Source organism: Acanthaster planci, linkage group LG03, assembly GCF_054643075.1.
Source record: "Acanthaster planci isolate LZ-2023a linkage group LG03, COTS_SCS, whole genome shotgun sequence".
NCBI lineage: Eukaryota > Metazoa > Echinodermata > Asteroidea > Valvatida > Acanthasteridae > Acanthaster > Acanthaster planci.
In genome coordinates this window covers 3194245-3220359 of record NC_141779.1, presented here as the reverse complement: position 1 = coordinate 3220359, position 26115 = coordinate 3194245, and the positions used below count along the sequence as shown (strand labels likewise).

The 26115-nt window shown below is 39.5% G+C and overlaps 1 protein-coding gene across 1 annotated transcript in view; it reads left to right on the top strand.

The window, feature by feature from the left end:
• Positions 1-26115, top strand: part of LOC110985841 (uncharacterized) — a 184939-nt gene that overhangs the window by 6723 nt on the left and 152101 nt on the right. Inside the window, exons 3-17 of the mRNA XM_087134473.1 lie at positions 5015-5077; positions 6498-6606; positions 9140-9230; positions 9868-9981; positions 10167-10283; positions 10512-10686; positions 11198-11421; positions 12160-12282; positions 13049-13240; positions 13955-14069; positions 14275-14516; positions 15025-15147; positions 15427-15618; positions 16041-16234; positions 16864-17659. Coding sequence (XP_086990599.1) covers positions 5015-5077; positions 6498-6606; positions 9140-9230; positions 9868-9981; positions 10167-10283; positions 10512-10686; positions 11198-11421; positions 12160-12282; positions 13049-13240; positions 13955-14069; positions 14275-14516; positions 15025-15147; positions 15427-15618; positions 16041-16234; positions 16864-17659 — 2870 coding nt within the window. The remainder of the gene's footprint in view (positions 1-5014; positions 5078-6497; positions 6607-9139; positions 9231-9867; positions 9982-10166; positions 10284-10511; positions 10687-11197; positions 11422-12159; positions 12283-13048; positions 13241-13954; positions 14070-14274; positions 14517-15024; positions 15148-15426; positions 15619-16040; positions 16235-16863; positions 17660-26115) is intronic.

Genomic DNA, 26115 nt, shown 5'->3' with positions numbered 1-26115 from the left:
ATTGAAAACTATGTTGAAGAAGATCATTTATGATCAGCTGTTAGTCCTGAATTTCCTTTGTGGAGGAAATTGAGTTGTCGTGGGATTTTTGATATCAGCGTGGATTGCGTAGCATCAGAGTTATGGCTGTGTACGGTTGGCAACATAAGTCTAAGTCTGAATGCATCGGTGTGAAACTGCCAGGTAGGTTTAGTGTGATTATAATTCCATCCCTCCAACAACTTCCCTTGACCACACCCACCTCCATGTAATTCAATATCAGCATGCTTTTTGACATAAAATTCCATTTCTAGGCAAATACTGCTGTAGACATGGAAGAATTTAAAGTGCTTAACACCGAACCCTTATCCATTAAAATCTTACTCCTCGCCTTTGTAGATTTTGATAGATAAGGTGCATCAGAGTACATAACACCTCCCATGCTCTATGTTTACCTTTGTGGGTTAGTATATGGATGTTGTTTCGGATATATTTATCATCAGTGGTACATGTACTGTGTGTAGGGCCTATGTACATGTACATTTCTGAAAGCTGATGGGCAATGTGCGGTTACATTACAAGTCTTTCCAGATTCCAGTGAGGGATCCAAAATTGGAAACGGAAATGAATGTACTGAACACCTCCAATTTCTGCCACCTGTGGGATAGATCCAGGCAACAGGACTTTGAAAAAGTCAGTTTTTAGTTGGATCATACAAATTTGCCCTTCTTCAAATGTACTACATGTAAGTAACATGGTGTTGCATAAAGTGTGGACTGACTTAAATAGGTGTCCTAATTGTAAAGGTAAAATTAGGAAAACTTCCATTCAAGTCCTTTCAGTAAATTCAGGTTTGTCTCCTGACCATTCTGTCCAAGCACGAGTTTATTTGATGGTAGGAAACTGAACAGTTGGTGGGAATATATAATCATGACCTCTGTCCTGACCTTGGCTTAGGTTGTCAGTTTGGTTGGCACTCAGCTGATGGGTGGTCATACATCACCTGGCTTGGTTCATTATAATTTGTCAGGGTGAATAGGTGAAAAGCTTTGGCTATAAAAATGGGTTATGTAAAGTCTGCTGTCCTGGAAAGACCTGTGGTTTAAAGTGTTTTCTACCTGTTTGTTGTAGCAGAGAAAAATGATTTATATGCCAAGTGCAATTGATTGAGGTGTTACTGGTACACTTAGTGAGAAAAATAAAATAGTTGACAAACTGACTTTCCCATCAACCAACCATTGGAGAATTAGCTTCAATCAATATTCTTGATATCAGATTTTGTGCCTGTCACCTGTTTTGGGCGTCTACTTTTCAGAAAATTTATTTGCTCGCCAACTCCACTTTTGAGTTGTTTGTTTCCCATGTGTACATCTTGGCAGAGTGACAAATTCCACAAAATTATTGACTTCTGAAATAAATCATAGCATGCAAGGTATTTTGTTCCAGCCTCTTTGAATTTAAAAAAGCAACCGTCTTACCGTAAATCATTAAAAAAACAGATAAGAAGAAACAGTTAATGTTCATGTTGAAATATTTCTTTTAGCCATCGTGATTATCCACACAAACAAACCCTAAAGTTTATACAGCGCCACATGTTCCCAGTTTCGATTTCTCTCCAGCACAAGGTAACTTGTCAGCCTCTTTTAGATCCTGCATTTTTGTCCAGTACCTTTGACCCCTGTACTCTGTGTATCCATTACAAGAAATGCCGGTTTGCTTTGTATTGTGGCTAATTCCTGTGGTACTGGTCATTACAATAATATGTAGTTATTGTTCCCAGGGGAAACCAGGCCAGAGAGTTTTTGAGTCTTGCATGCTTCCCTCTTTACACCATCTAATAGAGTTTTAAGGGCTAGCATACATGTATACAGTATGTGGTTAAGAATATTTTTTTTTCACTTTTCTATCCGTGCTTAATAATATAAAAGAAAATCTGTATCCTGGTTCAGTCGGAATCTTTAATTTAATGAAATGCTGAGCACATTCATTTGGTACATGTACATGGATTTAGGCATGGATCCAGTCCCCTGTAAAAGTTCGTGTTTTGAGTAATGTGTAAAATGTACACTCATCTGTACATCATGTACATTTACAAGTACATGTATATGTACCAGTATGTGCTGAAATCATGCTCTTTGATCTGTGTGGGTGTTAATGTACTTTTTCTCTGAAACAAAATGGTGAGAGACATAGAGTGTTCTCGGTTCTGAAAATAACCTTTGGACGTGTATTCTGACTCTGACTTCTTTAATTAAAGAAAATTTGTGTGATATTAAACTAAAATGTATTGTATGGCCATCACATATTCTAAGTTTGGAGTATAGACTTCTAAAAGCTCAGATACCTTGTCAACGGCATACTTCTTGTTTAAAGCAAAATTCCGTCCCTATGGTGACCTTTACCTTCTGACCCCTCCTGTGTCATATAACTCAGGATTATATCAAAAGCCAAAATGTAAATTACCTTCCCATACCATGCACTTTCAGCAGGCCCAGTCGATCATCATAAAAGCTCTGTGCAGAAAATTTATGTATGGCCTTTCCAGCAGTTCTCTTTTTAGTGACTGCCTGCCATTTGCTTGTGTCGTCTCTTTGGTTCCATTTTATGCTCAGACTGGACTGAATGACCCAGGAAAGTTTTCTAGGCCTATGCGTACTTGTACATGTGGGTTCCTGTCAGGATCACAATGGGTAGAGTGGTGCTTGTCCATGAACTATTGTAACTGAATTCCTCTATTCTGTGAGCTTCAGGGCTCCATTTGAGGAAGCTCTCAAGGTGTAACCCATCTATCATTCTGGAGGCTTTGTGCATTATTTGACAGGAATTGTGTTCCTGGTCTCTGAAGGGCTTTGATGAAGGAGACACGAAGTGACCTACAGAACATAATGGTGTTGTGACAATTCACTACACTTGATGTCCAGAATCTTTCAGTCATGATAGATTTATGTACATGATAGGTACATAACAATGTAAACTTCATGTACATGTCTGTCATTTACTCCTTCGAAATTAGTATTGGAATTTCCTTGCATTGTTCGTTCACATCCTTCCAAATTCTCAAATGAATTGTTGGTTGGTTGATCCTCCAACATTCTAGTTATCAATACAGATTTAAGCAGATTTTCACATTTTTACATTAAAATGGACCCCTTGTAATGCTACACACAATCCTTTAAAATACAGTTTGGAATTCTTGTAACAGACTAACGGACTCCACCGTCTTTTATACATACATGTACATATCAATTTTAGATTTAATTATGGGGATGAGACTCACTAACCCGTTGTGTTCAAATATAATTAAATACCCTGGACAGTACAGGAACCTCATTATTCATTTCTTACATGTAAATTTGTATGCAAATCCGCTGAAGCTTCATTTATCACAGGCCCATGCAGTACAGCAGTACAATGTACATGTAGTATTGGAAAGTCTGTTGATAATTGTTGGATTGTCATTCAAAGTGAATAAACAGTTAACATCCTATGCCTATATGGCATGACACTGGCATTCTGGATGCATAGTGTAGCTCAGATTCCTCTCAATAGGTTGGTCCACCAATGATTATTCTTGCCATTTCAATCTTTAACCCCCCTGTCTCTGGTTTAAATATTGAATGTTGACACAAGCCCAGCTTTTATTGTGCATCTCCAACAACTCACCAGTGTTGTACACGTAAGGTCATGGAAACTGCAGTGATATGCTAGTGTGGCTGTCTGCTAGCTTAGATCACTATCTTCGATAAAATTGTGGTAGCGGCCCGAATGTAAAACATCTTATCTCTGCAAACATACTCCGGAGCAGCACTTTTTTGGTATCTAAGTTGTGAAAATGACTCTGTTGTGCCATAAAAAATTCAAATACACTAAAATAAGGCAGTGATTGAATGTTGAAAGAGAGAAAAAATGTATATACAAGTATTAAGAGCAAATATGGTGCCATTTTCTTGGAGTTGTTTTGTCTGTGAAGAGTTTGGCTGCGTGCAAGGGAAGAAGCAAATATTGTTCAAGTTGGCTGTTCAGTATTTACGTACATGTATGGTACCATGCAACATCATTTCAAAGAAACTAAATGTCAAGTGCTTCACAAAATACATTTGTAAAATTACTGTCTACCATGCTTGTTTCCTGTGTGTGTACAATGTTAGGATTTAGTTGGAACCAAATGATGCAGGATAAGTCGGTAAAACGTTCACTGAATATTCTTTGACTGCCTGAACATTTTCTGTGTTGGCCTTCATGTACATGTACAGCGTGTAAATACTGGTATGGCTGTTTTTGTAGTCTGCATTTTATGTACATATTCTGTTGAATCAGTTGAACATTCTGATCAACCTTGAATGCCATAAATTATTTCCTGTTGCCTCCAGCTGAGTGCTTAGCAAAAATATCCAGCCAGACTTAGCATGCCCCAGTTTAGCTTTATCAACAAAAGACAGTTGTTGTTTTGAACATGTTTGAAATTGTTCAGAGCAGACATGTATCTGTATGAAGAAGAAGGTGCATTAAGTATGTGTGGTTCTGAGAGGAACCGAGGAATAACTCATTCCCCGGGGAATGAGTTATTCCCCGGTTCTTCTCAGAACCACACATACTCAAGAAAGAGAATGATCCATGGTGTAACCGCAATCGTTTTACTCGTATAGTTCTTTCACCTGAAAACTTTCAAGTCTTAAGGTGCATTAAATTGACCAGTATCATTATTCATGTATGTAAATGAATGGCAGGTTGTGGCAAGGGTCTTGGCACATACTCGTCTGTAACTGTAAAATAATATTGAAGTGCTTTATTAGCCTACATGTGCTGACATGTACAATATAAAATTAGCTCACTTAATGCAGAGAACTTCAAGTGATTTGTTTGACTTTCATTGAAGACACGACAGATGAGCAGTTTCTTGTGAGTGAGATTTGTAATCATTTTGTTATGGTTAGTGATTGATTTAGTGTACTGTTGTCTGACTTCTACTGACTTCTACATACATGCAAACTCCAGAAGTATAAACCACTTTTAAATTTTTTTTTACCCGCCACAGATCCTGTCATGCAGGCTGTCCAAATATCGGACCTCCTCAAGCGAAGGATTGCTTTTCTCTCAGGTAAAACTCTAATTATTGTTTGAAACTCTGTCTCACTTTATCGGGTGTTTTTGAAGTTCCTGTCTACAGGAAGTGTTGGAATGACTATGGGAAGTGTATTGAGGAAGTAGTTGAATCAATATACATGTAAGTGTATTTAATCAGATTTGCAGATTAAAATGGGTTAAACAGTGTAATCCAGATAGTGATTCAGCCAATGCATCCTGGGGCGTACATGTACTTTGTACATCATTTACGAACTCTTCACCTTGGAAAATACCAGTGCGGCTTTTAAGATCAGGACATTTCTAGTTACATAACCATGCAAACATTATTGTACTGTAGATTTAATTAAGTATTGTACTTTCATGAAAAACAGTTGGTGCATATGTAGATTTCAAATTGAGACATCAGACTCAAGCTTAATGTAATGCACCATTCCATCTGCAAAAAACCTACACTTTATATGTAAATGAGATTCATTTATATGTACATGTACCTGGATGCTTTGTTGCAGATAGTGCATTAATTCTTTAGCTATGCACGTAAACGTGTACATGCATATAACCTGCTTGTAGTTTGCTGTGTTTGGTGTTTCGTTTTATGACCTGGAGATGCCAGTATCAATTAGGTTTTTTATTACATTTCTGAATCCATGGTGTTGGTGGTCATTTTTCTTCACTAACTGCTACTAGTTATTATTATACTGGTATTTATGTACACATGTCACACTTCTTAACTGATATAAACTGATATAAACTAAGTTTTTCATTCATGGCAGTATTTGTTAAACTAGTAATTTTTTGGACGTAGGAAATTGTGTTGGAATTTTCTTTCGATAGATTGATAAATTATTGGTTAGATGTCCGGAAATGATCTGCAATAATTTTTGCAAACACTGTAAAAGTACAAAGCCATTGGCCAGTTTGAAAATTCCCAGCAGTAATCCATGAAAGAAAATGACAATTCTTAATCTGCAAAATGGAGTCACGCTAACATAGTTTACAGAAATTTGATTCTTCTTAAGCAGGTCTGTGTATACTTTGATACTAAAGTAACCCAAAAATAATACTTTCACATCCTTCACAATCCATCTTGAGGTTTGTGAGGTTTTTGCGAGATTAAGAAGAGTGCAGACCAGATCACCATCACTTTACAGTCACATGATGTCCCTTGAAAGTAAAAGAATGTACCATTGGTGTCCTGCACTATGAAGATCTCTGCAGGGAAAAAAAAATCTGTGGGAGTTAAAGTTCAGAAGAAAAATATTTCTGTTGCTGTATTGAAGAGAAAAGTTCAATCATTTGTATTTTAGTGCTTTGTTTGCATACCTGTACTTGTATGACAATGGACATAATGTCTTCACCCACCGATATACTGTAGTTAGTCCATATTTCGCTACTATCAGTGTTTATTGTTGACTGTCTGTCAATGATTACAGGAGGCAAGGACAAGAGAGGCGGTCCCATCATTTCTTTTCCTACCCAATCCTCCGAGGTTTCTTTGGAAGACATTGCCACATGTGTGTCTTATCTTGCCACTATACCAAGGTGAGGAAATTCAACAAGTTTCTTTTTAAAGGAGTTGTGAAAACAAACAAATGAAATGTGACATTCCCTCCCAATAAATGTATGATATGAGCACCATAATTTAAAAGGAAAAGGAAAACCTAGGAAGTGGAAAAAGTAAATATAACAGCTAACCGTTAATCAGAAATGTTGATTATTAAAGTGAATGTAGATTTCTTTGAGAAAATGTGATCCAGTCAGAAAATTCATAACTGATGGGAAAAAATCAAAATCAAACATTTATAACTAGTCGCCGCCCAAAACTTGTTCACTTATTTCTGTCTTGCTGTTCCATCTTATGGACTGCATTTGTTTTCACTCTATCATCAAATCATAAAGCACAGACTGCTTTAGACTACGGCTAGGGACACAATCAAAGATTGCTGACATCTGGCTTACGGTCATGTTCCCAGTCAAAGCATTGCATGCATGTCTTGGGAATGTGAAATCTTTCTGTGGAATAAGGCATGTTTGTCACAGCTAGTCTCTGTTGTGACTGTTTGCTATGCGCATAGTTGATTCCTGGCTTATAAGTGCCTGGTGTGACGTGATCTTTTGAAGTCACAAGAATGTTTTTTGCTTTGAAATACTTGTTCGTGATGTATGAAATTGTGTACATACTTTCTCCATACACAGTTGTAACTTGTACACAGTGAACAGGTGCCCCAAGTTTGGTCTACAAAAGTCAACTTTATAGGAAGCAGGAGTACCATTTGTGACTGGTTGACATTAGGGAAAGTGCCTTTCTTGTACATGTCACAGGCACTTCTTTTCCCAATCACTGGTCAGCAAACTATTGAGGGGGTCATCCGACGCCTCATAATTCCAACGCCTCGTAGGTCTTACGCCTCATAAGGCTGATAAATGCATTTAAAAGTTCCATTTTTTTTGCCCATGGCATAGAGCCAATGCCTCAAAACATCCAACGCCTCGAAAGTCCGATGTTTGATTTGACGCTCGTTACGAGCATATGAAGACGGAGCTAGGAACAAGACTGGTTCCCGTTTTCAAGTTTGGTGTACTATTTATGACACACAGCGTCGTGTCACACAGGCTGACACTCCTCCATGTTTCACAGTCTATTGCACTGACGCACTGTGTTATAAGTCCGACACCTCATTGGTCCGATGTTGGATTTGTGAGGCATTGGACCTTTGAGGCATCGGAAAAAAAATTGCCCACAAAACCCAATGGCTCATTACTCTGACGCCTCATAAGTCTGAGAATTCGGACTTTTGAGGCGTCGGACCTATGGGGCGTCGGACTTATGATACGCACCCTATTGTGGGGGCGCTAAACAGAACTCAAAAGAGTTTGAGAATGCTAATGTGTTCTTTTTTACACTTGATAAGCAAATAACACTACCCAAATCACTTGATAAACCTTCCTCTTTACAACATGCCTAAAATATGCTTGTTTGCTCAGAAACCTATCACTCATGGTTGCAAATCATGCACAGTTGGCAGCGTATACAGCTCGGTGTTGATAGACAGAGGAAATGTCTATGAAGTTCTTTACTTATTGTGCTTGTGTTGTGTATCAATCACACTGGTAGCATAATAAAAAGACACTGTGGGGGTGATTGCAACCTTTTCTGACTGGTTTTGCTGTGAGGTTGCATCACATTGAAAAGAGTTCCTCACAATTGCAGTATTCTTCAACACTGGTATTTTCTAATGGTTACAAAAACATGGAGCCATTAACAACACCTTGTCCTCGTCATTTTTTATCTTTTGACATACCAGTCCAGTAAGACACCCCACTGTGTTATTTTAAGACTTAACCCAGCAAGGAACTCTCAATGTACATGTTTTTTCTTCCCATACCAGTTTCCTCTTTACCCAATGGGGGCCCAGCTTCAAAGTGGCATTTTTATTGTGCTTAGTACCAACAGTAGTAAAACGCGCCTGGGAATTTACTGTTCTGTTTATCAGTGTGATTGCCTTGGACAGGCACACACTGTTTGCAGCAAGGTCACCTTTGAATGGAATAATTTGATAGAATCACAGGTTTAAGCGGCAAACCTAAATAAACAGTGTGGAGCTCTTCAATTTCAGTAAATTATAGACATTGCAGGTTTATCTGATTTCCAGTCTTTTGAAAAAGCCATTAGAAACAAAAATCATATATTATGCAACTTAGATTAGAATAATTATGAAAATAATTTAAAGCTTATAAATTATTTTATATGAAAGATTGATTTTGAATAGAGAAATAAAAGTTACTTGAACTTTTTAAATATATATAAGGAATACATACTATTTCTGGATCTCCCCATGTTTGAACCTGTTTATTTGGAAGAATTCATGACATATGACCATGAATCACCACTTTATAAATTTTGAAGCATATATTACAGGTTGCCTTAGTTTGCCTCCTTGCATAATTTCTCTCCTGGTAAGGATTCTTATCTTCCCTTTTTGCTGCATTTTGATCTTATCACATCTCAATCAGAGACAGTATGCCTCAGTGCATCAGCCATTAATTACCATGGCAATTCTTGTGTTCATTTCAGTGAGGAGGCAAAAGACCATGGCTACAGCATCATTGCTGACATGCGAACGTCCACCTGGCAGTCTCTCAAAGCTTTCTTTAAAGTGCTCCAGGTAACAAGTTAATGTATTAACTGATTATTGTCATATATCAACTTCCGTTTTCTCTACCATGGATCCTGTGCTCGTGTGGTTTTGCCACAAGGTCAGAAATGAGACTGTGCCTTGCCATAACATGCATGATGTTGTTATGAATGCATAGCATGAGTGAATGATATAATCTGTCAAAGAGCATTAATGTGGAACACCAGGAGGCACAGCAATAAAATCACGTGATTCGAACTTAAAATTTTTGTGCAAATTTGGTAAGTTTGGTCAGAACAATTCAAATTCATAGAGAACTGGTTATTCTACTGTTACTTAACCGTTTCATCTTGGTTAGCATTGATGAACATGTCTAGGATTTATCTCATACAGCTGCCGAAACTGCAGTGTTTAATTGGTAAAAGCCACTGTATCCATGATACCCGTCCATTGAAGCAAAGCTGGATGATAGCTTGTACATAGATTAAACTTAAATATCTTTGAAGCATTACAAGAAGAGGCTACATAAGTGTATCAAACTCATAATTTTAAGCAGGCAATAAAATCTTTTAAAAGAAAAAGTCCCAGCTGTAACCTAACATATCAGGTGATTTGACAGAAGTTAACAGATTCCATTTTTGACTTTTGTGTTTGATTTTTTTGTTAGGAGTCCATACCCAGTGGGATACACTCTGTGTACGTGATCAAACCAGATGCTTTCTGGGAGAGCAAGCGGGCTAGCCTCAGCCTGAAGAAAGACAAGCCTCAGTATGGGTTTGAGGTAAGCAGACTAAGCCTAAGCCTGTGGAATGTTATCAGCTGGATCACAGTCCTCAGGTCGCAACTTTGCCTGGGGAGATTGTACAGAATCAAAACCAACAGTTGTAATTCCTTTTAAGTCTTCCTGTACGTTTGCATGTAACAAATGCCTCTGGCTTTTTTATCTCATTTGTTTTTTTTTCACAGACTCTGATGTTATCCAATGTCTCCAAGCTGACAAAGTTTATTGATGCTAGAGAACTCACTGAAGACTTTGGTGGAACTTTACCATACAACCATAACGAGTGGGTTCAGAACAGAATTGTAAGTACATGTACTGTGAGCTTGAAGTGCATTCCTTAACATCGCCTTGGAACAGACAATTTTTTCCTTCATTAATTGATCTTTAGGTATTCAGAAACTGTCAACAAAACTCTTTCAAATTTTGTAGAATATGTATAGAGACTTTATCTTTGAACCAGTAACTTCATTCCAAGAAGTTGTTGCGATGTTGTGATCAATTTCCATTTCTATATCTTATTGTTTCTGCAGGACTTTGAGAAATTCTTGAAGGATTCAGAGGTGGTTCAGCATCGTTTTGACCAGGCAGATGAGGAAGTACTGTACAGACGACGAGATGAGCAGCTGACTCCAGAAGATCTCCTGAGAAGGCAGAGAAGGCTTCGCGAGGTGGTCATCAACCAGCCTAGCAGTGTCTTGCAACTTGGTAGGTTCGAGAAGGGTTACTAGTCAACTTGTGATGGTCTAGTTCATTGAAGATACTTGTATGCATGGATATTTCTATGTGATGGCATCCTTTCTAGTATTTTCTGTTCACAGAGTTTGTATTAAAGGTTTATTTTGATTTCATATTGGGTATTTTGCCCTTCACTGACCTGTATTCATAAACATTCTGTACTCTGTACTAAGTACCAGTGCAATGTCCTAACCACTCGGCCACAAGTCTTTGCATCGGATGGCCAGAGTGTAAGTCAAATGAGCAATGCAGGCACAATGCGAAACGGTGCAACAAGAAAAATGATACACTGTGTCTCTTGAAGGGGTGCAGCTGTGTATTCTTGAGCTTGAGATGAAATACTCAGCATTGTTTTAATATTTATTCCTGTCCACTCTTTATGATTCTTGATTTCATACAGCACTGGTAGATTAGGGTTAACTTATTCCGCAAACTGTTGTTCTGAGATTTGGAAGAATCTTGTGAATAATTCCATCTTCAGGACATGCATTATTGAGACGTATCAAGGAGGACAGTGAGTCTGGTTTCCGGCGCAACTCCAACGAAGGTCTGACGGAGGACCAGGTCAGACTCAAGGGCCAGCTGGAGCAAGTCTTGGAGGAGCTCCAGGAGAGGCAGAGCAAGCTGAAGATTTACCTGAGTGAGAAGGACAGAGAGCTGGGGGTAAACATGGACCTGAGTGACCTGGAGACGGGAATTAAGAAGGTAAAGGGGAAGATCAAGGAACTTTGACATAGTTAGGTTTCAGGTATTGAGGTTAAAATGAGAGATTTCTTTTGACTTAAATTTTTTACCCCCTAAAATATTTTGACAAGTGTAATACCAGTGGCCCTTCTAAATCGTCAAACCAAATGAGATGTAAAATCCCAGTGTTAAAATCTTGTTAACTCTAACAGTTCTGCATACAATTTGGCTTGCAATACTCACTACTACAAAATACCAAGTAGTAGCCTGAGCCTGAAGGACCTAGCGCTACAAATTACCACTTCTGGCTAGGGCACCCTCCATTGTTACTCGTACAGAGAACAATAAAGTTGTGCATTCATAGTGCCAGAGCACTGTATGGTCCATTCTCTTATCTATTATATTTTATGGCTTCAGTGACCAATAAGATTATATCTTCTTACAAGCGACAGTGTGGAATACTACATTTTACACTAAATAGTACTTTGTAGTATTCAGGACTGTTTAGGGTTTATAAAGATTAGACTGGTGCAAGTTGCTTACCCACAAGAATGTCCTGAAAAACACATTTTAAAAGCAGGAAGAGGTCCAACATAATTATTTTTCCTTGCTAAATGGTTCTATTATTTTAGGATCTTTTAACTCAAACACCATATGCCTATTAAGTCAACTTCCAGAACCTTTTTTTTGGGGGGGGGGGATATTTATGTAGCAGAAGTGAGTTAACTTTATGTGTGTGATGACTGTTTTCTTGTTCAGGTGGTTGATTGGATTGTTGGTCCCGGTGAGAAGCTCTTGGCATCACAGGTTGACATTGGGGACTCGCTGGCCGCTGCTGATCAACTCAGGAGGGAGCATGAAAAACTGGAACTGAAATGCACTGTGAGTCAAGAGAAAGTCCGCCAACAGTCAGGTTCCCGTGGAAGCTTTTCTAAGAAATGAACGGATTAATTGCAATGCGGCTTTAATACGGGCGATTCACAATACAGCGCATCACCTAGAGTTTGCTGCAGATAGGCCACTTTTCAAGTTTGTGGTTGACACATAATTGGGGATATTTGATTGATTGAGGAGTTCCCTGCACAACACAAAACCATCATTTGGACTACCTAACACCCACTCGCAATAAGCAGTTTTGAATTTTCAACCAAGATGAACAAACATTTGGAAATATTCAAGTTTTCCACGCGCAGCGCAGTTAGTGAATGAGACTTTGTTGACTATTTATCCCACAAGCACTGAGAAAAGGCCTCTCTGTGGCAACCTCTAGATGGCACACTGCATTGTGAGTTGCCAGTATTGCTGTTGCCCAAAGAGTCATTTCATGAACCTCATTATTAATGGCTCAGAACACGAAAGTGTTTGATCTTTACAGTTACAGGTTTTTGAAGCCATCTTGATTATATTTGGAGAATCAGCTTGTGAAATGTTTTGGGCCTTGTACTTGTGTAATTGTTGAAGTTCCAGTACTCATTTGATTGGCCCTTGTTCAAGAAACGGTCAAGATTGGCCGCAGGGTCAAGAAAATAATACTCCAAATATTATCTTCAGGAGATGGAATTGTCTTCAGTACACTTTTTGTCTGTTATTTTCGCAGTTAACAGACCATTTGATAAGAAACATAACAGCCATTGTTCTTCTCGATTAGGACACCTACGGCAACTTTGCTGAGTTGAGACATGTAGCAGACAGCATGATCAAGCAGGGTCACCCCAGGGCTGATGACATCAGTGCCCAGAAAGAATTCATGGAAACTGTCTGCCGGAGTTATGCCTCCAGACTGGAGAAAAGAAGGAACCTGTTGATCTGCTCTGTACGCTTCCATCGTCTGGCAGAAGAGGTATACCTTCAACCCTAACCCCTTAAAAGCCTCTCTGAATCTGCCAAAATTCAACCCAGTGCACATTCCTGTGGCACATTTATTGGGCTCAGATGGAATGAGTCAGTTGGGTCTTTCAGACCAGCAAGGCCAATCGGGAACAGAGTACCTTACATCACACCAGCTGAGAAACATTTAGTGCATGTGAGTTGATGTAGGCTGCGCTGACACGGCTGACCTTCTGTTGCTGATTGATGTTCTTAAACGACCTTTAACGTGCTTCATTTTGAGTATGTGCTGTTAAACTGGCTAATTGGCACACTCATTCTTTACAGCAAGCTGGAAGACCATAAAGTGTGGAAGCTACTGAAAGAAGGCAAAAGACAGCTGTGTCAGATTTGGGTTAATTGGGAAGGCTTAAGGTGGAGTTGTAATCTTGTGACAAGTTAGTCACACATCAACTTTCAATTAAGTCTTACACTTTTTGTTTGAGTTTTATTATTCCTTATTCATCCCAATTTACCTCGATACTTGTGACCTGATTTATGATAACACTTGTGATGAACTACATACATTAGTGAATGGCTGCATATTCACATCACAGTTGGTGACCTTTTTTTACTTCAGTTACATCCAAGTCTTGTCATATCAAGAGCCACATTTTTATCAGTAAAACTACAGATTACAGATATAAATTATTTAACCTTGTTTTACGGTTATTGTGTTTTGAACTAGTGCTTTGGTAAGATGGACATTCTTCTAGAGCTGTGTGTGACTGAAATATCCATTGAGACAGTCGAGATGGTTGAGATTGCCTTGAGAGAACTGACAGAGCAATGTGAGGCAGTGGGTAAGTCCAGTTAGCTATTGCAAGAAGTTGTTTCCCATGATTGTGTACTTTATATTAAATGTCATATTTATGTGAATGATACCATGATTTTCCTTCCTGCATTGTTTTGGGTTCAAAAACTGTTCAGTGTTTTTTACGAGTAGTTTGGTTTTGCATTATTCAGAAATACTGCAAGTCTTTTTTTTAAATATTTTGTCGTCCGAAGCCTTTGCAGCAGAGGGAAGTAAGGAGGAAGGTCACTCCCTCCTGAGCATGATGTCTCTTCCGGTCAAGAACGCCTTTGGCAAGGACATCACACCCAACTACACGAAGCAGAAGGACCATGTCGATGAACTCCTGGCTGAACTGGACGGGCGCAAGGCACGATGCGATGAGATGTCCGACATGAGGAAACTCAAGCTGCAGCAGATCTTACAGCTCAGGACATGCGAAAGGGACGCTGATCAGGTGGGTGTAGAGGGGGTTGTGTGAGTTTGATAAACATCATATCAAATCATGCTTTCTTTGTATAAGATCTCCTTCAAAAGAGAAGGTCGACAGTTGAATGGCATTCATGCTGTTCACCTAGCAAAGACTCCATTTGGAGACCCCAGGGATTTGTGCACATTCGTACGAAATTTGCCAGCACTCATTGCCGTAGACACTCAATCCACTCAATGTGTGTCATGTTCTTACCTGATGATACGGTTTGAGGTAATCAAGTGCTGTCACTTTGGTATGTGGAGTTCGTATCAGTGTGGCGACTTGCTGATTTCAGAAAACCCCAATATCTGCCTATAAAAACCTAGAAAACTCTAGATTTACGCAGTCACATGCACGTGTTGTTGTTTCAGTATTTCTAACAGGTAAATTTCATTCACAGTTTGTTGACAGTGGCAATGCTGATCTGTAGGCACTGTCACTTCCAGTGGTGGTAATTTCAATCCAACCCCCTGATCATTTTGTCTTGCTGTAGGCCATAGCGTGGCTGCAGGAATTGCTGCAGGTGATGCTTTCACAGCATATCGACATTGGCCGCTCAGCAGCAGAAGCTGAAAACCTGCGTAAGGAACACAACAAATTTGAAGACACCGCCAGGGTAAGTGTTTATTTATATTTGCAAGTTGCCATTGCTTCAGGTCCAGATTCCATGCTATTGTTTCCCCAAATATATCATATGGATGGGATGTGTTTCAAAAACAGGTTTATCCAAAGTGAGTATTTCTGTAGAAAAAGGGAATTTGGAACACTCTCTCTCCTTGCATCCTGATAAGAAGAGACGAGTAGTGCAGCCTTTTGTAAGGCACAAGTATTGGGACATTCTCTAGTCCTCTTCGTTAAATAAACTCGTCTCGTTTTCTTCTTGTCTTGTGCTCAGGGCACATACAACTATGGCAAGGAACTTCTGAGTGCTGCCCTCGTGCTGAGACGATCCCTCCGTTTTGACCCTGAACCCAACCACGAGAAAGCCCAAATCCTGGAGAGAGCCTGGAGGAGGTTCTCACAAGGTCTTGGAGAGAGGGCTTCCAGGCTGTCGGTGTCGCACATGTTCCAGCGAAATGCCGAGAGGGTAAGCTTTAAGAAAGTCATAATCACCACGATATCTTCACTGAATGAAGTATGAACGGAAAGCACATACATTTGCTCAAATTCTTTCTTACAAAAGTTAAGAAATGGGTGTTTTTCACTTCATGTGGTTAATTAGACACAATTCATGAATGATAATGGTAGTGAGAAATAGGTATGTGGTAATATGGCCCAATTTACTTTCACATGACTCATGGAGTAGTAATAAGTTGCATTATCCAAACCCAGCATAAGGTTGATACTCTTAGAGTCCATGCTGTTAACATTGACCATTCCATAAAAGATAGACATTATCTTATCAATTATTGGAATCTTAATTGCCTGTAAGAATTAGGCTCAAGCTGAATCACATAAAGCTAAAATGCTCTTCCACAAATCATGAGCTGATTGGCTTCTTCTTCACAGTTGGTTGATCAGATGGACAGGATTTGCCTGGAACTTGCTCCCCAGATCACCTCCTCTGACCCTCACACCAGCCGCAGACTTCTAAACGCTTACAGCCCACGACGTGACTCATTGTTGAGGGAGTACGGAGATACCATGGCCATGGGCAAAGCTTTGCTGGATCGCATGGTACTGCCTGTTCTCTCACCTGACAGGTAAGGGCAAAAACTGGAGCCAATGTCATCGAGTTTACAATTAATATACTGAGACTCTGCAAAATAGCAGGCAGTCACAGGTCCTTCCTTAAGCCTTTTCCCAAGGTTTGAATTTGTGAACAAATGAAGAAATTGCTGCCTTCAGCGTCATATCATAAGCTTTTTTTTTTCCTTACTTGTATTCGACAGGTAACAATGGCTTCTATGCAAATCTTTTCTGCACTTTGTAGCTTTTTGCACCGCATGTTTGCACAGCATCCTTTAAATGAATCTGGAGTCATCTTTATATGCTTTTGCTAAGTTGCATTTCATTGAGCAGGGATTTTGGAATTAAAATCATCAGGAATTGTAAGTGTTGATGAACACAGTGCCCCATCTCACTGAAGTCCTGAAAGATGTAATTCTACTGTTTATCATGAACCTGAAAGGATTTATTTTTAAAAAGACCAAAGGTCTCACTTTTATATGATTTCACTGCAGATGTGTTAAAGGGAATGGATTTTTTTATGGCATTAGGTTGTTGAAATCGTAGGATGGTTAATTGAAAAATTTTAAGAAAAGCAGTTAATGCAAATTCAAGAAAATGTTTATACACTTTTCTTCTGGTTTTTCCTTTTTTTTTGTACCAGAACTGTTCGGTCTCCTAGCTCCAGTTTTCCTGATGAGCTGCAACCACAGGTCAACAACATCCGTCAGAAATTGTCTGAGCTAGAGGCCAAAAAACGAGAGATGGACAAAATCTGGGGGCTTCCAGTCAGCTCACCCGAGTGGCAGCGGTCTGGATCTTATCGGTCCATCCCTGATTGGCAGGAGGTCACTCAAAGGGAAGATGTGATGGAACCGGTGACTCGGACACGACAGGAAGGCAGCCAGATGTCACCGAGCAGGAGAGTGCCATCGTCTGAGAGACTGGATCCCAGACGAGTTGCCTCTCCTACTGGAAGAATGCCTCAGAGTAACGGACGGATGGGTCCGGGACCGGACAGGATGGATACATCCCCAAGTAGACCCTACGGACAACACCCAGGTGCTTCAGACAGGTCTCCTCAAAGGATGACCTCACCCCATGATAGCTTGTCTTCCCCCCACAATCGAGTGTCTTCCCCTCACGATCGCATGTCTTCCCCCTACAATCGCATGACCTCTCCTCATGACCGTTCTGCTTCACCCAGTGCAAGAATAGCCCCACCTGTCAGGGCAACTGCTCACCCAGGTGCTGTGGACGAACCCATCCGCCCAGTGGCTGTCAGCCAGGTTCAGACAGCCCCTCCTGCATTCCAGCCACCACCACCTAATGGTAGGATGTCTCCTTCCCCCACTGAAAGAGTCAGTAGTCAGTCGTCTGCACCACAGCTACAGAGAAAGGAAACAGCAGAAGATGAAGCGATGAAAAAGCTTGAGGAATTTGAAGCCTTAGTACATGAGGTAAGTGACAAAAGCTCTGTCTATAGACTCCTAGCAGGAACATGAGATGACATTATTTTGCTATTGACAAACGGCAGTCGAGATTAAGTTAACAAGGGGATTTTTCTGTGAGAGTTGAGCAATAAAATGACTCGGAGTATAGTACAGCACTAAACACAGCATAATCTCCATTGTAAGTTGAGCACCCTGCACACCTGTCAATACAAAGCCAATCAGTGTTGGCGATGACCATTGCAAGACCAGTCTCAAGACCACTCATGACAGTGACCAAGAAGTGCTGATGTTGCAGTTCACTTTTATTATGAATCCAGACATTAGGTCTTGTTTCGGTCTTGTGATGTTTATATGGGTTCTTGTAAAGGTTTGAAGGAGTCTCAACTACGACATTGGAGCCGATCATCATGTTCATCTGTGAAGCATAATGGCCTCAAAACTGACAAGATGATTATGTCCAAATCTGGAAAAAAGTTTAATAAGTCAGTGCTCTTTTACATGTGCATGTGAGTAATTTGTTGAGTATTCTAAGGGATTTAATGGAATAAGGAATTGCATAACAATTTTTTGGTGTAGAGCATCATTTGGTTTGGTTTGTAGTAATTCTCCATTTTGGCCCCAGTCACTGAAAGATTCATGTTTAATGTAGGCATGCCTTGTGAGATGGTTGGAACAGGTATTAGTGGTTACAGTAGGTCCAGATTTTTCTTGCTGGACGTGGATCTTGTATTTGTCGCTAATCTGTCCACACATTCTACTATTACAGCGCGTTCCCACTTGAATTGGGAAAAGGTGGATCTGAATAACCCAGCATGTTGGTGTAATCATTATCTTACCGCAATGAAACCGCAAGTCGCGTTCCCACTGGCACTTGATCCACCTTTCAGATGGAAATGTTGAGCCCAAAGGTCACTGAGTTCGGTATTGCGCATGTGCTAGCTTGCTGAGCGCGCACTCTGTGGCAGTGTGGCATGCAGGGGCGGCATGTGTGTGACCTTGCGGTGTTTTGGGTGCGGAGTTCTACCATGGAGGAATAAAACATGGTTCTACTGACGTGACGACCTTGAATCGGACCGAATGTTCAGCCTAGTACGTTGTCTCTTCAAACTTTGCTTCCATTTTTGATATTCTGTCACACGCTGCGGGCTATACGCTAACATGGAATTAGTTTTTGATGGAAAGCAAGTGAAATTACACAAATGAAAAATTTAAGAAATGGACGAATGCGCAATGAAAATTGTGAAAGGGCAAGGCACACATTGCGGCATGTTAAAAATTTCACATGAGCTACACGCCAAAAAACGTATTTCTTTGTTCATCCGACCGTAAAAGTTTTGCGCCACTGGACGGATGTAGGCAGGTCAAATTGCCGGATCAGATCCACCTTTTGCGTTCCCATCTGATCGTGATCTGCCAATTGCAGGATCTGATCCACCAATTGGGGGATCTGTATCCTGCTCCAGAGGAGGATCAAGAAAGGTGGATCTGATCCTGATCCACCTTATAACTGTTAGCATTCCCACTACACACAATTGCCGGATCTGATCCACCAATTGGGGGATCTGATCCGGCAATTTGGCAAAAGGTGGATCAGATCCCTCAACTGGTGGATCAAGTGGGAACGGGCTGTTACATTATCGACTGTACAAAGTTGCTGCATACCCTGCCAGCATAAAATAATGCTGCTTGGCCATTTGTTATGGTTAGATGTGTGTATATATGCCTTTGGAAAATAGTCATTCAGATTTCTCTTCTGGTGAACACAACATTAAAGATCCTGCTCATTTGTGCGTTGTTTGAATTAACTGCTCCAGTCAAACACATGAGTGCACACATACATGTACATGTGGAATGCACATGTCTATTTGTGCATGTGACAATGCTATGTAATAAGCTTGAGTGCTTCAATAGAAGGCCCCTTGCAAATCTTTTGGGTCAATATTACTGACTGCTTTCACCAGAGTGGTTTTTTTAATCTCCTAATCATCTTAACATCTATATTACATGTACATGTAAACCAGTATGGTCTCTTGTGTTGTATGTTGGAGCAGGTCTACACTCATGGAGTCAGTTCAGAGAACGTGATCCAAGATTTCAGGTTTCAAGATAAAACTGTTCCTACAAAAAGATTCCCTCCTCTTGAACATACATTTGATCAAATAGTGACAGTTGGTGGCACTATTCCAATCAACTGCACAAGTTTTTTAGAACCAATCGACATCCACATCAAGCTAGGAGACCGAACAGTTCTGGTACAAAAAAAAGGAAAAACCAGAAGAAAAGTGTATAAACATTTTCTTGAATTTGCATTAACTGCCTTTCTTAACATCTTTCAATTAACCATCCTACGATTTCAACAACCTAATGCCATCAAAGAAGAGAACGTGATCCAAGATTGCAGGTTTCAAGATAAAACTGTTCCTTCAAAAAAAATTCCCTCCTCTTGAACATACATTTGATCAAATAGTGACAGTTGGTGGCACTATTCCAATCAACACAAGTTTTTTAGAACCAATCGACATCCACATCAAGTGGTGCCCTGCAGTTGATATTGGAGTAAATGGATTGTAAATCTGTTAAAAGACATTGGCAGAAATAGCCTATCATTAGGATTTAAGATCTTAAATGATTTATGAGTAAGTAGAACCATCTAAGATTCTTAGATTCTTAAAAGATCAGTCAACTTTTTTCATTTCCATTGGAAAGTTCCTCATGAAGGACACATCCTGTGTTTCATTAGAATTCCAGGATGTCAGGGTTACATAACTTAATGGAATTTGAGACTTCTCAAAAAGTAAATCTTTCTCTTTGCCAACTAATCAGCCTATTGCTTTATTTTTTAATATTTTTCTTGCATCGAACTGGTTTATAAGGTTGAATTCTTTTGTATTCTTTTGTATTTTTATATTGTCAAGGAATTCCTCCTTGTCCAATGCTCTTTTTTCTTGTGATACGGGATGTCACATGGTAAATACAAAGGCTTCAGAATTATTACCTGAAGTCCAAATGTTTGGCCTCAGCCAGGCCATCTTATTAATAAACATTCCAGAGAAACCCAACTCTTTAGCTCTTTTCATGCCTATCCACCCTTCATGAATAATGGTTGGTCCCGCCATTGACACCAGAGTCAATTGGCAAACACAGCCCAACAAACTGAAAATTGGCAAGCTGGTGCTTTGCAGAGAGACTTAACAATCTGCTGTGGGCCTGCCAAGGAGTATAGCTATAGCAAGTCATGAAACAAGAGCACAGAGAGTGAAAATGGAACACCTTCAACTTGTGCAAATCTAGGAGAGCTCCATCCTTGCTGTATTGGTGTACCACACTGTGCTTGTGTTTGTACCATCACATCAACACCGAGCTGTATCATCCCTCCCCCCCACTCCATCAGCCAATCAGGGACAGCACAGCACCGGTCTAGCTAAATATGGCTTGGCCTCCCCACTAGGAGGGCAGCTTGACTGGCGTGTGCCGTTGCTTAGCTCGGCCCAGCAAGTTTCCCAGCAAGCAACTTCTCAGAGTGAGCTTTGAGCCCGAGCCCAGTGGGTAGTCCCATCATCGTAAATCTGACTTCCCCTTGATTACGTCCCCCTGCGCCCCAATTCCCTCAGTTGTAGATATGGCGTCTTGATGCTCTAATACTGTATATTTGCCTGGACGGTGAGGATTGGATTTTTTCTTCGCGGTTGAAGGAAGATATATTTAAACATGGCAACAAAGTTACCAGTGACTGCTGTGAGCACGGTTGCTGTGCAATCTGGAGATAATCGCATTGTACTTGCTGTGTTAAGAGTAAGTCTTCATTTTTAAAGATAATGGCAAATTGAAAGTAAATTAAACATATCAGTGCAGGTGACTATGACATGCACGCATGTGGTTGTATTGTAATACTTCTGTGTTTAAGTTTCATGTACAGTAATTAGAAGTATCTACAGATCGCAATGCATCTTATTATCTAAGTATATTTATTGATGGTGTTAAACATTGTTGTACTCCCTCAAAAACTGTGGAACAGTTTAATAATAATACACGTAATTAAATTTATATTGCGTTTTCTCCAGGACACACCTGTTCAAAAGTGCATTACATAGTTAAAAATAGTTACTAAAATTACTATGAAAAGACCAGCACACAATAAACCAAAAATTAAGAAAATTATAACTAAAATGAAACAAATAAAATAAAGTATCATTAGTGAAACATTATCATTTATGAAACACCATCATATGAAGTGTAATTATTTTCTCATTATTTATTGAAATTCTGGGTTTTCTGGCCGTGATTCAGTTTGGAAACTGCAAAATGAGCATTTATTGTTTATTTTTGCACCAGAGCCGGAACATAACCAGACTTCACACATCAATCATTGTATCTATACCTATCTGTAATAAAATTCCCATAATGTGGTATCTGTGGAATGTGATTGGAGACTTATCCAAAATGATAATAAACAAGACAAGTCAATGGATCATGCACTGTGCCTCGTTCTGTTGATATGCAACATTGCTCAAGAGTTAAAAGTTAAGGTTCATGCTGAAAAAGTGTTTTGCATGTTCTTTCTTGAGTTAGTAATTACATCATAAAAGGAGAAAATGCCTTTCTTGTAGAGAACAGGGATTTTTTTTGGTCTGCCACGCTCATTGCATAACCCCGTGTACATGCATTACAACAGAGTCATCTGTCTGTCTGTAATAACACACCCTTAAATCAAATCCATGATGTATGTCTACAAGTGAGGGATGAAGAACAACACTTACTATAGTAGTCCAAGGTCGAGGTCAGTCAGTTTGCTTAGGTACATGTCCATAGTTCAGAGTTGACCATGTTAGGTCATGTCCCTTGACCCTTTCTGTTCATCACTGTAAGGGAGCGTTTCATAATTGTTGAAGGCGGTATTTACTGCGGTACTGCTGTTTTTTTTAGCGGCACCGCACTATTTACCCGAAAGGGCTTAATGCTGGTACCGCAAAAATACAGCAGTACCACAGTAAATACCGCCTTCTTTAATTATGAAACGTTCCCTAATGTACATATACATTTACATGTAACATGTACAGTACCTCAAATACCACATACCTTACCTGTATTGGTTTTTGCAGGTACATTTACATGTAGAGTAACTCACACCTGTGCTGGTGCACTGACGAAATACAAGTCCAGGCTGGAAACAAACATACACATGCTTGTGCAGTTTTGTCAGGGGTGTGGTTGGAGAATAGCAGACCTTAAGGCAGGAACATAGGCCTACTAAACATTAATTCATATGCTACATGTAGATAGCTGAATACCACCGTGACAAGTTGTTGATATTGCTTGTACTCACTGGATTTATTGCTCAAGTATATGTGTGAGCACAGCCTTACTACATTCTGTATTGAGCCTAACCCCCTAGGGTATATGTAAAATTGTATTGAAATTGGAGGATTTGGGACTGTTAGGGTTAACCCTAACAGTCCCAAATCTTCCTCTGCATTTAGGTTTGACAATTACAAAAAAAAAATCATGATCAGAAAATCTTTCATTTCTATATACCGGTATGTTTTTGTACATTATACTGGGTGCATTGACAATTTGTGCTCAGCTGTGTTCTAACAAATGTTTGCAAGAAAAAAGTTATATGAGGTCAAAATATGCTTCGATCACAACAGTACAACGAACCACAGGTATAGTACTTGGATGTTGCAAAGCTTGTTGTCAAATGAGTGTTCAGTTGAACCATCTGGAATTGTTGAACAGCAGAGGCTGTATCTTGCTCAAAGCAATTGGACGGGATGATTGGTCTAAAATTATCCTTCTTGAGTACCTCATTTGTCAAGAGGATATTGGGAATTTGTGCTGTAGTTTATCGGTGAGAAATCTACAGTTCTGAAATTTTTGATATTTAGGATGCTATGTAGAGCTATGATTCTTTTCTTCAAAGCAGTTTTTTTGTCACTGAGCATCTTTGGTAGATAAAGACAGGAATTACATGTACCCTTGGGTCAGAATATTCTTGACAAGTTATCAGCATTTTTTTAAATTAAAGATTATGTTACGATGCATCTGAGAAAGGATATGATTTGTCAAGGAAGAAGTGATTGGGCTCACCTTTTGCAAAAGGTTGAGAGGACTATCTTTGGATATAAGGTTTTAAGTTTTCGAAGTACATGAACCTCAAGGTTATCAATCATATGTTTTATGTCACAGCTTGAGCTTGTTCACTTTAACACCTTGTTTATCATGCTGAGGACTTTTATCTGCCCCCTTAGCATTTTACTAAATGTTGAAATTACAGTTTATTATCGAGAAAAAATATTGACTTGATTACAGGGAGCTTGACTTTGTTGTTTAAATTTATCATTAAAGTAATGTTAATTAAAGTAGTCTGATACATAATTTTATATGATTGAAACCCCTGAACAGACAAGCAAAACCGATAGAGAAATATGCAGTACACACCTAATGAGACTTTGAGATTGTATCTTCATGCAGCAGATTTCGTAATGCTTTACAAATGTTTACTTTTTGACTGTGTACACGTTCATAGTTCAAGAAAGTTCAGAGCAATTTTATCTAACATCTGTTTTGCTAACAAGAAGCACTTCATACACATATTTACAGTTGTAGAGATTGGATATCACCCATAAGACCCAGGGTTGCAATTCTTCATCTGGTTCACTGACCCCAACCTAAGAAGCTGGCCTTAAATCCTTCTTGTGTTCTGAGATCCCCCATGGCTGTCTCCCCCAGGATCTCTCCTTGTATCCAAATCATCCTCAGCTAGAGTTTCTTCATTTTCCCACTTGTCTTCTGGCAATGGATTTCTCTGTTCTTTTTCCCCTGCCTACCACCGATCCAGTTTCAACCTTCTGGCTCAACGGGGTTCTTACTTGCAAGCGAATTCTTTTCCTTGTAAGGCCTTGTTGTGTTTGAAGTAATTGTGAATATTTTACACTGATAAGATGCACATGCGCCTATAGATATAAAAGTTACCCTTTGAAATGACACACATTTACTGCTTCAGCTTCAGAAGTTATTTTGAGAGAAGTTCTAGCAGTTAGGGAACAGGTATATGTAATATAGAGTAATTTATCTCAATGGCAGAAGACCCCTGAGCAAACTTTTATTAGTAGAGGACTTATTGAAACTTATTGAAAGCCAAAACTTGGTTACAAATTTGCATAACATTGGGCACTAGGCTGGCAATACTTGAAACAATACTTCACAATAACACTGCAGATACCTGTAATGCGCAGTGTTTCACAAATGCCTCATCACAGCTAGATTGTTACTGCTGTGCCAAATAACTTGGGTAAATAGGCAACCAACACACTGTTGCAATATGTTCTTGTTCTTTCCAAACGCTCTTTTACCAAATTACAGTATAGAAATTTGCAGATTGAAATACGCCTTGCACTGTTTCGATGGATAGTTAACCCAGTTTCTGGTCTTCATAGACTGTTCAGTTTCTTCACTGACTGAGACGGGGTCCCAGGGGAAAGTAACGAAACCAATTCAAGTTTTGACCCACAAGCAACACATCCAAAAATCCATGTCACTGCAACCTAATTGAAGTTGGTTGTTGAGTAGCCCCATGTGGTTACATTGATGGATAATGTCTAGTGATTGAAACGATTTCACGTGGCTGGGAACACTCAACATAAGGTGCCACCCTTGACCTGGGAGAAAAGTTTGAATGATGTATTTCTTTTATTTTGCATGCTTCCAAAAATGCAATCCGCCTCTCAGTTGGGATTCGTTCTGATTTAATCAGCCGAAACACTGGCATACTCTGAAACTTGTCTAGGTTACTAATTCAACATTTCTAAGGTTTATAGTTTAGTTAAATAATTTGACTTGAATTCTTCTGGACACAACATACATGTAAATGGCATCAAATTATTTAATTTTGAAAACTTTTGAGGTGAATTGTGGAAGTTTGTTTTGTCATTAGAAAGTTGCCTTTTTGTCTACCGAGGCTTGGAAAATCCTAATTACAATAAAAAACCTGAGACCTATTTTATTTCCAAGTTCCTTTTTATAGGATATGGCTCATTAGCCCATTAACCCCCTTTGGGTCACAGTCATGACTTGCCGTTGTTTTGCCAGTGTGGGGTTAGAGTTAAAATTGGTCCCTGCCTCGTCCCACTGTTGGGATAGCAGCAGGGTATCATGAGGTAGCGCGTGCCATTCAGTATTCCAGCCAACATTCTTGGGGATCATCATATTGCTTGGATGTTATGCTGAAAGATGTCCAGAGTCCGTTTTTGTTGTAAGATAAGCTGGGGATAAACCAGCATGGGCTACATGTAGGCCTATGGCAAGACATTAATATACCTTAGAAAACCTGAAGGTTTGCTGGGACAAAACAATGTAAATTAGGTGTGCACTTCATGTTGGCAACATATTTGGTTTTATTCTAAGATATTTGTCTTAATTAAGCATCACTCCTTTTAAAGTGACAATCAACCGAAGCAGCCTTG